Consider the following 12,198-nt stretch of genomic DNA (forward strand, 5'->3'; position numbering starts at 1 on the left):
GAGTTGTGTACACTTTTTAAAATAATTTTTCTACATTTTCGTTTCGCGAATTTAAGAGGGTGTTTGAAGGTTCCAATAAAATAAGTTGGAGGCTAGAAAATGAACAAATTGTTTTTATGAATCACATAGTTGATATTAAACCAATAGTACTAGTACGCTATCTGAAGCAAACGTGTGTGTGTAGAGCACGATTATGTATTTTCTTTGGGGCGTAAAATAATTTTGTATATGTATGTATTCTACTGTTTTAGAGGTCCAGAAGACTGTGCCAATATCTTTCGCTTTTTCTTTCCATAGGATGTTCGGGATTCTAATACAAGTTTTCAGTCTTTCCAAAACGGGTGTAACTGGCTTAAGGTCTATTAGAATGTCCATAATCTAGTTGACATAAGCTTACTCTTTTTGCATTGTTTTTTGGACATCATTTCTTGGTGGTAAATGGTATGGCAGAATGCTGCTGCCATACTACGAGAAACCAATGGTACATTTTTGTGTACTCTGTATTAAGTTTTGTTTTGCTACACATTCCGAATGCTATAAAGATATAGTGCGAAAATGCGTTTTGCGAGAGATTCTGATGTATTAGTATTCATTTAGCACATGTGAACAAGTAATATTTTCATCATGTGACCACTTGTATTGTAAAACAGCACAACTAAACCGCAGTGTTTACGTTTTATAATTGAAACGAATTTCTATGTAATTTCACGTTTTTATTTTTTAAGCTACAGAATATAAAGTTATGTTTGGAGGTGAGCTGTTTCGTTGTTTAAAATATGTTATCTGAAATAAAAATTATATAATCTTAAAAGCGGCTAAGGGATCATATTTTCGTTTTAAAACGCACCTCGGCAAAAAAAAAAAATTTGTTCGTGGGGGGGGGCTTACCATCCTCTTTTGTAAACGACAACGTTCTCTTTACGGTCAGAGAAAACCAGTTAACGCACAATTTTAAACTTTGCATTGTACTTAACGTTATACTGTCTGAAACCATAATGAATCAAGGCGTTTTGTATGACAAGTTTAATTTACCGTCTGTCTCATCATTCGCTGCTTAGCGTGCTGTACCCGACGAATTCAGACGGTGAGTTAGTGTTAGACGCGTACTGTTTGTCTGGTTTCATGAGTTTCGATGAAGCAACTACTAACAACTTTGGTAAATGTATGGTGTGCTTTATATTTACCTCTTTGTTAAGTAATTTTAATTAACTTACTGATAAAGTATTTCTTAAAATCAGAGCAGACATTTGTTACATTATGAACTTTAACCTCACAACCTGGTGGTGTGTGTGTATTGTACCAACCTGTTGGTTTTAGAGCGAAATCGCTCAGCTATGGGCTGTGTACGCTGTAGGGAATCGAACCACATATTTTAAAGTTGTAATCTGTAATTTTGGGGCAGTTTTCCACATGAATTTAATTTTTTTGTTTTTGTATGCTGTGTAAAAAAATATTTTATATTATCAACTATTTTTCATTGTGGTCAGTTAGTATTGTTTTAAATTATAATGAACTGTAGTCCACGGATCAAATATTTTTACTAATGTAAGACGTCATATTCCTTTTTAAAGGCATTTAATAAGTTTTACTAACTTGTTGATTTGTTTGTAGCCAGAGATTGTAAAATGAGATGAACGTTGGGCAAGGCTGTAAGTTCGACAACAGTAAATCCATTCTTTGTTTCTGAATATTATGTGGTTAGCGGTAAGACAGTAAACACTTACAAAATATTACAGTGAAGTAAAATAATTTATGAATAATATTCAAATGCTTTGAGTACTATTAGAAAAAAAAACACCTAAATGAGCCAAAGTTTCGTCTTTTGTGGAAACTTATTTATTTATTATGTACATTTACCTTTTTTATTATTTAAATTTATTTGTCTTATAATTTTTCAACCCTTACTTGTTTCAGGTAAGTTATTAATTTTTAAAGTGTAAAATCTTTATTTTTAAGTTTATTAGTTCTTATAAGTACTAATTTTTATCATAGTGCTGATATTTTGTATGCAGATACATTACATTAAGTTTTTCTTCAGCAACAACAGATTATTACACTATATGAGGTTTTGGAATACTTGTGTTATTTGCAAACATATATTTATCTTTTTTTTTTTTTTTAAAGTGAGATATCCCAGTGGTTAGTGGATCAATGGTTTGAAACTTGTTATTGCCAAAATTATAATTGTGCTCTGAGATTTGTTGCTGTTGGTACATAATAGGAAAAGTTATTAGTTCTCTCCATTTAGTCTGACAATAATACCTCATAGTGAGCAATTTTGATTACCATAGTTACCCTTCTGTAGTGTTTTTACTTCCAAATTTGAGGTGACTGTCACACATAGCCCTCAGTTATCTGTGCTCCAAGTTCAACAAACAGATAATTTTAAACAGTATAAATGTTAGGACAAGTGAACACTTGAATAATGTTTAGTACATTGTGTTGAGTTTTCAGACATAATGGAATTCTACCAAGTTATATATTTTAAATATAATCTTTAAATGTATTTATAAATCAACAGAATAAATAAAAGTATTAGTGTGAAGACTGTTCTTCTTTTTGTTTTGTTTTTTATGATCATTTCAGAATTTTCTGTTTTATTTTTCCTGATAGAAAAAGTTTGTAGTTTCCTTAACTTCTTTGTTTTGGTATTTTTTAGTTTCAATGACTTTATAAAAGTAGAGAAATGGGAAGATCAGGCTATACGTGTGTTCGTCGTACATTTTGTTGGCTCAATCTGTTTTTTTGGGTGAGTTTTAGCATTTTGTAAAGGCTTAAGTATTCTCTTTGTACATCTTCAAGAACAGGATTCTGTGTAGTAAACTTTAGCAGTATTAACATGTTATATGTATATGTTTATTTCATAACAGCATAGTTGTTTGTACATTATTTGTTTATTTGTAGAATGGTGAATATTTTAAGAAATTTTGTTTCAAACTATTTTCACTGCTATTAAGTTTTATTGGTTGTCCAAGACTAATCTTCAGTGTTGTTGGATTGTTACTTTTTGTATTAATCAATCCTGATTTCTTTCACTTTAATTTAAAATAGATAATGCTACCTTGGCAACAGTAGATAACGTAATGAATCACATATTCTATTTGAAGACTAAAGAGTACGATATATTACTGGGTAATACAAAACTACCAATAGTATTAAATATCTAGATGCTGTAATTTGTATTTTTTTGGATATAATATTGACAGTATTTCTGTTTTTGCTGGGTTTTTTTTTTTCTGGCTGCTGTAGATGTGAAATGTATTATGATATTTTCTCTTGAACAGAAGATTCACTAACTGGGTGATGTGTTTTTTTTAGGTGTGTCTTCTGTGTATTGCACTGTAAACTGAAGGGTGTGACTTGTTGTTTCAGGATTCGCTTTATTTTCCCAAATATATGTAAATATCAGTAAACATTTTCAATTATGCACCAGCTTAAATGTATAGTGAAGGTACATGCAAATGCATCTTTAAATGAACTCGAATAGCATACAAGTATTTATTATGGATAGTAAAATAACTTCAGTTATTAAATGTGTCGGTATAAAGTATCTGCATACTGTTGCAGGGTTCTAAGGTGTCTCTCACGATTTGAATAGACATCAATGTCCCAGTCATGTTCTTCCATTATATCCAATTACTTCTATAGCTATCTCAAGGACAAAAGGGGGTCTGCATCCATAAAAAACGTATTATGACATTTAACCATGGTACCTCAACACGTGCCACATTTGATACTGCTAGCTTCTGAAGAGGGGGGGGGGATTTTAACAGTTTCAAATTTGACAACTTCTGACCCACCCTGTTAAATCCTAGTTTGTGAGACAAGGTTGTGAGAAAACACATTTGTAAATGTGCAATATAAATTAATGTGTGATGTGCATGACAAAAAATGTGTGAAAATACCAATAAATTTAACAAAGAATAATTAACACATACAAATAAATTTCTCTGTTATGTTTGAGGTGTTGGATTAATCTTGCAGAATAGTTTTAAGAAAATATACTTATCGTTAGTGTTTGTTTTCCATACTGGTTTCTATAAGAGAGAGAGAGAGAATTCTAACATAGGAAGGTTTAATTTGAATCTTTAAAAGTAATGAAAACGAACTAACACAATGATTTCAGATTATAGGATGTGGCATACTAGGAGTTGGAGTCTGGCTTCATTTAGCGTATGGAGGGTTTGCAAAATTGTTCCCAACTTATCGTGTACTTAGTGCCGATAGCCTTTGTATGACTGCTGGAGTCCTTACGTTCCTCGTTGGGTTCCTTGGATGTTGTGGATCGTGGTTTGAAAGTAAATGCCTTCTTGTGCTCGTGAGTATTTCGGTTTTTGGTGTAATAGACTTTTGCTGTGTTTATAATATTTTAGTGTTGTTATATGATTGATACATAATGGAGGGGGAGATAACATTAGTAATGACTCTAAGCATCTGCTGTTTGTTTGTTTGTTTCAGAAGTCTTTTTGTGCATTCTCTATGGTCATATTAATTTAATCATGGTCAAAATAAAAACATCTTTATCAAATATTCGAATGATGTTAAACAAAAAGTGTGTGTTGAAATTACTTTGTAACTGTAACAGAAGTATATTCTGAGAGGGTTTCACCGTGTTAACATCAGTAAAGTACTGTGTGTTGTCTTTAATCTTAGATATACCTTCTTTTAGTTTAGGTACCATAGCATCTGAGTGATATATTCACACAAGACATGTTCAGTAGCTCTACATAGACCACTTGAGGTTCATTTACACCTCACCCCAAAACACTCTAGATGTATATTACTCAACCAGAGAGTTTGTGACACACCACCTTTCTTAGTATTTTAACTCTTTTGCAACCCCAAATTTGTTTCTTTCCAACCACGGGTATTGTATTATTTAATGTTTTGATTTGCGTTTATATTTACTGCAGGGGATTTATACTGAATTATTTTTTATTCAGGTATCTAAAGGCTCTAAGGGTTCACTAAATGTACACTGTCGTATCGAGACAGTACTATTGTTTTTAGGCTGTGGTGTGAGTACATGCCAGGTGATACAAGTAAGATGGAAACTGACATGGTATACAGAGGGATAATTGAAAAAAAAAAGATTTTAAATAAATTTTCAATTTATAAAAATGTTTATATCATTAAATAAAATAATTTTTTTTTCAGTTATTTCATTATGCAGTACACAATTATTGATCCTTTATGAAAATAGGCTCGTGATTCAAAAGCATAGTTTGAAGTCATAGCTGTGCGAGTTTCTTAACCCTTAAACAGCAGCTATTATCAGTTGATGCTGCTACCTGTTTAATGGTTAAGAGTTGAGTTGACACCATTTAAGATTTTATCTAGATAGCTAATACCCAACTCATTGTGCTGTTATATATATATATATATATATTTTTTTTTTTTCCAAAACTATGTGAAAATTGGTTTGTTGGTTATATGGTGAAAATAGTCAAGTTTGGTACAAAAAATGACAAGATGTATTTGAAAGTTAAACATAAATTTAGAAAGTATAGTTTTAGTTGTATTTTTTTTGGAAATTCATAATGTCTGAAAAATTAGTATTAAAATATTGAATAAAAAGTACTGATGCTGAAATAAAAGTTAATCCAGCGTTAGAATTCCGAGGTTTAAACGGACCCCAAATATTTTGTAAACCTTACTGCCGATAGATGGCAGCACATAGATATTAGTTCTCAGTTGCTTTGGCATTCAGTTTGTGCCAAATTGTTATATTTAGTTTAAGAGATACAGAAAAAAAAGTTGTAATATTCAATATTTATTCATTGATTAATAAAGTAAAATATTTTGAGTGTTAGTGTTTTTTGTTTACAAACCAACAGCTTGTTATTATTTGTGTTTTTAATTACTTTTTTTGTGATGAGTTCTTATGGCACCCCAGATAAATGATTATGAAAAATGTTTACGGAAGCCTAAAGCAGGGTTAAATGATTTATTTACCAATGTCATTGTAATGGTGTATGATATTTGCTATGTGTTTCATAATTGTTTTGAATGATAGTGACACCTTTTGTATATTTTTTAATCAATAATTAAGGTTTGACAAAATATTACAAGAAAAATAAGTGTAAGCTATTTTATGATACTGGTTGTTTCTTATTTCTTGTTTTTGTTTACAGTATTTCATTATTGTGGTGTTAGTTTTCCTTCTCGAGTTCACAGCTGGCACTTTAGGGTTTGCTTATAGGAAACATGTAAGTTATGAAATCATTATTGGTTTCATTTTTTTTTTTTTAATTCCATTTACTTCCATACAATGGTTGTTTGTTTGTTTATGTATTAATATGAGTCATCCTCAAAGAAAGAAGTCTACCTTGCTTGATGAATTAACACACTTTTGACTGTATGGAACTTTGTTTTAGTATAATGAATATTTTTTTTTATATTGATAAATTTTTTCATTATTTTTTTTCCTAGGTATTGGCCTGGTGGATGTTTGAGTAAGGAAACACATTATGCTAATATAATATTGGGTAGGAAAACGTACGGGATAGAACGTATTACATTTTTTGACAGAACTTTGGTCAGTCTTCTCCAAATGCGATCAGTACTAAGTTGTTTCAGGTATTACTTGGTACTGGTTGTACCTGAAGAAAACAGTCTAATACTCTGTTCAAACATCTACATTTCACCATTGTTAAAACCTGTTCACAAGCCTACTGGTTAGCATTCCTGGACTGTGAACCTGAAGGTCCATGGTTTGGGTTGTGTTGTGAAAAAAATATTCGTTGTTCTTTTGATATGTGGGAGCATTAAAAAATAATAGGAGAAAATAAAGTCAACCCAGTATTTAATTAGAGTAACCCAAGAGTTGTTGGTGGATGTTTGTGACTAGCCCTGTCCTCTAGTTCATCATTTGAAAACTGGGAATATTTAGTACGGATAGTTCTTGTGTGGCTTTGTAAGGATAACCAAAAAAATCTTTTATCACTCTCTTTGTGCAGATTAGAGAAACACTACAAGAGGAACTTAAAGCAGGCATAAAAGAAAAATATACTCTTAATAATGACATTGGACTGAAGAATACGTGGGACCAAATCCATTTCAAGGTATATCAGTTCCATCTGAATAAACAAGTATTTGTACAACAGTCACGTTAATATGCAGATATACACTTTTATTCTACAGTATTCCAGTGATGAAAAACTCTTGTGTTTTTGCTTAGTTAATTTCTGTCTTTGATGTCAAATAATTATACTCCTCAGTTCAGTGAGTAATTGTTATAATAAACTGATTGAAATTTGTACTACCTTCTGCAGAATTTGAAATAGCTTTTGGACAGTTATAAAACTGAGTACTTAGTTGTTTTAGTCTGCTAAACTGAGTGGAGTCAATGTGACCTAAAAGAGATTATTTGGGAAACTGTGAAATTAGGAAGGATTATTCTATACCTTTTTACATTGGTGAACCAGAGTGATGGGTATATATATAGAAGCACAAATAAATATTAGTTTACATACATCATAATTGTATAATATTAAATGCTGGAATGTAAACTGTGCTCTGAAACTTTTGTGAATGTTAGGTGTTAATGCTGATACTTACAGTTTGAATGCTGTGGAGTGAAAGAGTACACAGACTGGTACAAGATAGCAGCTTGGCCTGAGAAAGAATGGGTTCCTCAGACTTGTTGCCTAGTGGAGTTCAGAAAAGATTCAACTTGTGGTAAAACCCACAACATTTACATGTGGCATCAGCAGGTAAGCTTGGTTGAAAGAAAAATGTTAGCATGCCATATGCATCCTCTATTTATAGAAACAGTGTGATCTTGTTGAAAAAATATAATGAATCGAAATAGATGAAGAGAGAGATGCTTGTGTATTTATAATATTAAAACAAGACAATGTACATGTATATACCAATGTAAAGGATTTCTTTTTAAGTCAATAAATAGCTTCCTTTGTTTGGCTGGGTGGTTAGGGCACTTAATTCGTAATCTGAGGGGCACATCAAAACATGCTCACCTTTTCAGCCATGCAGGCATTACGATGTGACGGTCAATCTTATTATTCATGGTAAAAGAGTAGCCCAAGAATGGTGATGATAATCTGCCTTCTCTTTAGTCTTGCACAACTAAATTAGGGATGGCTAGTGCAGACAGCCCTCATGTAGTTTTGTGCAAAATTCAGAAGAAAAACCCAGCAATGTTTCTTTTGTGTAACATCAAACATGACCAAAACTCATCACTCAGTACATTTTGGTTAAAACGTCTATCTACTTTACGGAACTTAGCACGTCGATGTTTATTTCGATGTGTGTAACTCTTATTACATCCAGAATTAATATTGTTAATTAAGCTGATGTTTCTGTTCTGCTCTCATGAAGCCAAGTTTCCTCATTTGAATCTTTTAGTTATTACTTTCATGTTTTGAGGTGTATAAGTGCACTTTATACAAATACTATTATCCTTATATGTGTGTACATTTTTCATAACTTAAAAATTTCTTTTTCGTTATAAATGTTTTCCTACCTTAGTTTGTTTATGACTTATTTACAGCTCATATAACATCAGATCTTTGATTGTATTGCTTGTTCTATCAAGCTTCAGTTCAGCCAGATATTACTATATCATGTTATTATTGATTTGTGTTGTATTTGGCTGCTATAGCCCTGAACTATGAATTCTTGTGTTATTCAAAAGTATCAACTACTAATCATTAGAGTGTTCCACCTTTTTTTCTTTCTTTTTTACCATCTCTGGGGAGGATGGGTAATGATTAGGTTTTTTTATAAAATGGAATATATCTTGAAGATATCTTGTTGCTAAGAGTTTTGCAAGTATTTTCAATATTTGCCCTTACTAAACAATAGTAGGAAAATATGCCTTTGAGGTTACAAATCAATTAACACCATAGTGAAATCTATCAAAATAAATTGTATGAAATTGGCAAGGATGTAAGAAATGTGATGGGCCTGAATATTAAAACATCTCACAACATTCTATAGTTATTGGAAACTTGAAATATATATTTTTTTCATTTTAAAGCATTTTTTCCCCTTATTTATTGAAATGGTTTTCCTCCCATGCTACTTTCTCAGATTGTTTTTTCACCTTACCTATTCTGAATCCTGTATTAACCTGTTTTATAAAAGAGAAAAGCAATAGGAAGTATCTATTTTGACATTAAAATTTTAATGCTAATACCTTACAATAATATTTCTGAATTTCAACCACCAGTTGAAGATTTTATCCATTTGCAAATGTATTAACAATTTTCATAGAGAAGCTTGTGTTTCTTTATATTTTCAGAATAATCTCATTTTGCTAACTGTTGATTGGTGGAATAATATGTAAGCTACAATACTTGCCAGATCATTGGTTAGATAATGCCTCTGGGATTGCTTTTAGTTTTTATGGGCCCTAAATTTTTTTTGTAAAACTTTTTGATCATAATTGTTAATCTTTTGAAGTTATAACTTGAAATGTAGGACTTTGGCACATCATTTTTAATAGTCAAAACTATTATGTGGTTTGATTTATTATCAGCTATCTTAAGTGCTCAAAGTACATATTTGTTATACTGTATAAATTATCTTTGCCTTGACGTATTATAGTTTATTGCAACTAAAACTATAGGGATTGTAGATTAATAATTGTTTTACTCACAAGAAGCAAAAAAAACCTACAAATTTTCCTTATTAGTGAACAGTATCTTTTGTCTGTTATTAATAAAATCTCTGAGCAGTAGTTTCGATTGCATAGGTACATACCTTTATAGGCCAGGTTTCTTATCCATTTAGATGCTGTTGTTTCCTGTTTAGTAAACTTTATTCATAAGGATTGTGGTTTCTTATTTGATGCACAAAACTCCTGTGATCTTCAACACACAATTGTCCTCCCCCCCTTCAGAAAACAAAATTGGTGGGACTTTGTTGTTTCCTTCTTAAATACTGTTGTTATTTCAGGTAGGAAGGAGAAAGTACTTATTTAGTTTTGCATGTTTTGCTTTTCTGACTAATTACAAGTGAGGTGTTGTTTATAGGTAAAGTCTGACTAGGAAGTTAATACACAGGACCACAATCAGAAAATTATTTTCTTTTAGAGAAAAAGGGAAGCATTATTCTCCTGAATAAAAATAATGAACTGTTTGAAAGCACTGAAGTTTTGACTGTTCGAAAGCACTCAATGTTTGGGTCTCGTTTGAAAACCCTTCTTTGTATAAAGCTTATTGATACCATTCTTAGGTCACTATAAAGTTTAAGTATTTCATGATGACGAGAAACCCACTTGAATTAAAAATGTGTCTTAAGACGGTTGTTATGGGAATTAGAACTTTTATAAGAATAAAGTGGAGAACAACATTTTGACCTGAAGATGACCTAAGAAAGTTGAAACGTTGTTCTCTACTTTATTTTAATAGAAGTTTTAACACCCATAAGGTTGAAGTGTGTAACACTGGGCAACAAAAAAACTTTTTCTGCTACTAGAAAAAAATACAACTGTTCTGAGTAACTTGGCAACAACTGTTCTGAGTAACTTGGCAACAACTGTTCTGAGTAAGTTGGCAATGCTTATTATAAAAGTCGTGTTGTAAAAGTAACAACTTTTTTCTTTAATAACTTTATCTGTTTATTGCAAATTGTATTTAAGAAGGACAATCTGCATGTTTTGATGAGTTTATTTCATGTTCACAGCATGAGCAACAGGAATAAGTGATGTAGTACACTGATTATGTAAGAGTACAGCTTTCAGACTATCTGTAGATAAGTTGACACCCTCATTCTTGAGGGTGATGTTCAGTATCTAATTCTTCTAGTAGTTCATCAACATTGGTACAGAAACACAAAGTATCATGCATGTTGTAGTGAGAAACAGTACTTGGATGATGACTTCAGTTAAATAAAACTTTTGTCCCTGGAACTAATAAGTTCCATTGTTGTAAACTGGAGCCAAGAAGTTCCTCATGCTACTTTCATAGATTCAAGTAATTAATCAGATAATTTAATGAGGCAGTTCACGTTAAGGTGCATCAGGAGTATAATTACCAGATGATCCATTGTCTTCTTCACAGGATAACTCTTCTGTTTCCCACTTTTTTGCTGGTGAATGTGGCATTGGAAGACCTTTTATTGTGAGGTACTTGTTTCATTGTAGATGCAGTATCTGTATATTTAATGTATTGTTTAGTTTTGTCTAAATATCCAGAGAAATTAGTCACATAGAAGATAGTTAGATAATATTTGGACTAGTACCATATCATGGGAACTGCAAATGGAGTTCTCTCTCTCTTCCTATTCAACCACTGTGTCAAGGCAGATGTGCAAAGTTTACAACACATGTGTAGAGCCCAATGTTATTCTAGGTTACTGATCTTACACCTACAATAGTGGTAGTAAGTTACCTTTACCTTGTGTGTGATGTTTTTCCTTTGTGAAACTGATATATTTTTCACAAATCTAGCAGAAACTTTGGGTGATTTTTACACTTTCAAACTTTATTTGAACTGGAAACAGCCAGCATTTCAAATGGTATTGTAAAAAATATAAAAGAATTTATTCATGTTTACAGAAGTAGAGTTTAAAAGGTTTTAAAAAGCGTTTTGCCGAATTTGATTACGTGGTGGGATTGATGCAAAAAAGATCAGACTTTGTTTTGACTGTGTGCAAAGTAAGGTGAATTGACCAACTGAATGAGTGAAAGGCATCTGGCTCCACCCAATTTATGTTCAATCGAAGGACTTCTCAAATGTTCTAAACAACTAAGCACACGAGAGTTTTGTGACTCGTGGATGGAACAAGGAACGAAGCAAAGGTGGTGCAGTTCATTAGAGTTATATTGAGGACAAACAGCACGTACAAACAATATATATTTGTAATGCTACATGAGTACAGTACAGTCAGGTTTTGAAGTTATCAAAAATGTATGCCTTTTACCAATTAAACTGTCCAAGTAAACTTACTTTCAGATCATATATTATTGTACTGAATTGATTGCATGGTGTTTCACACAGTGCTGGTACAATATTGAGATATTATGAAAACTCGAAATCTAGAGGCAGTGGAGAAATTCCGACTACATATTTAAAGAATCATTCACCAAATTACTTTTATTGTCCAGTATTATTCACAGATTCCTCCTTCTCCAAGTTGATAAAATATGTGCATAATTTTTTAGAGTAGGTTCTCAAAATTAAAACAATTGTTCATTTCTAATGTTCATAGATACAAAATTTTAGTTTCTTG

The 12,198-nt window shown here is 31.7% G+C and overlaps 1 protein-coding gene across 14 annotated transcripts in view; it reads left to right on the forward strand.

The window, feature by feature from the left end:
• Positions 1-12,198, forward strand: part of LOC143256506 (tetraspanin-4-like) — a 44,731-nt gene that overhangs the window by 24,093 nt on the left and 8,440 nt on the right. For 8 of the 14 annotated variants that reach the window (XM_076513820.1, XM_076513821.1, XM_076513819.1 and 5 more), the window contains 5 exons: positions 2,660-2,749; positions 4,127-4,318; positions 6,135-6,209; positions 6,960-7,064; positions 7,563-7,715. In XM_076513820.1, coding sequence (XP_076369935.1) covers positions 2,687-2,749; positions 4,127-4,318; positions 6,135-6,209; positions 6,960-7,064; positions 7,563-7,715 — 588 coding nt within the window. In that variant the 5' untranslated portion in view covers positions 2,660-2,686. Of the gene's footprint in view, positions 1-45; positions 1,163-1,191; positions 1,915-2,659; positions 2,750-4,126; positions 4,319-6,134; positions 6,210-6,959; positions 7,065-7,562; positions 7,716-12,198 lie in introns of those variants that run through there. The other 6 variants (XM_076513822.1, XM_076513826.1, XM_076513817.1 and 3 more) reach the window with 6 other exon arrangements.

Source organism: Tachypleus tridentatus, chromosome 7, assembly GCF_004210375.1.
Source record: "Tachypleus tridentatus isolate NWPU-2018 chromosome 7, ASM421037v1, whole genome shotgun sequence".
NCBI classification, from domain to species: Eukaryota; Metazoa; Arthropoda; class Merostomata; order Xiphosura; family Limulidae; genus Tachypleus; species Tachypleus tridentatus.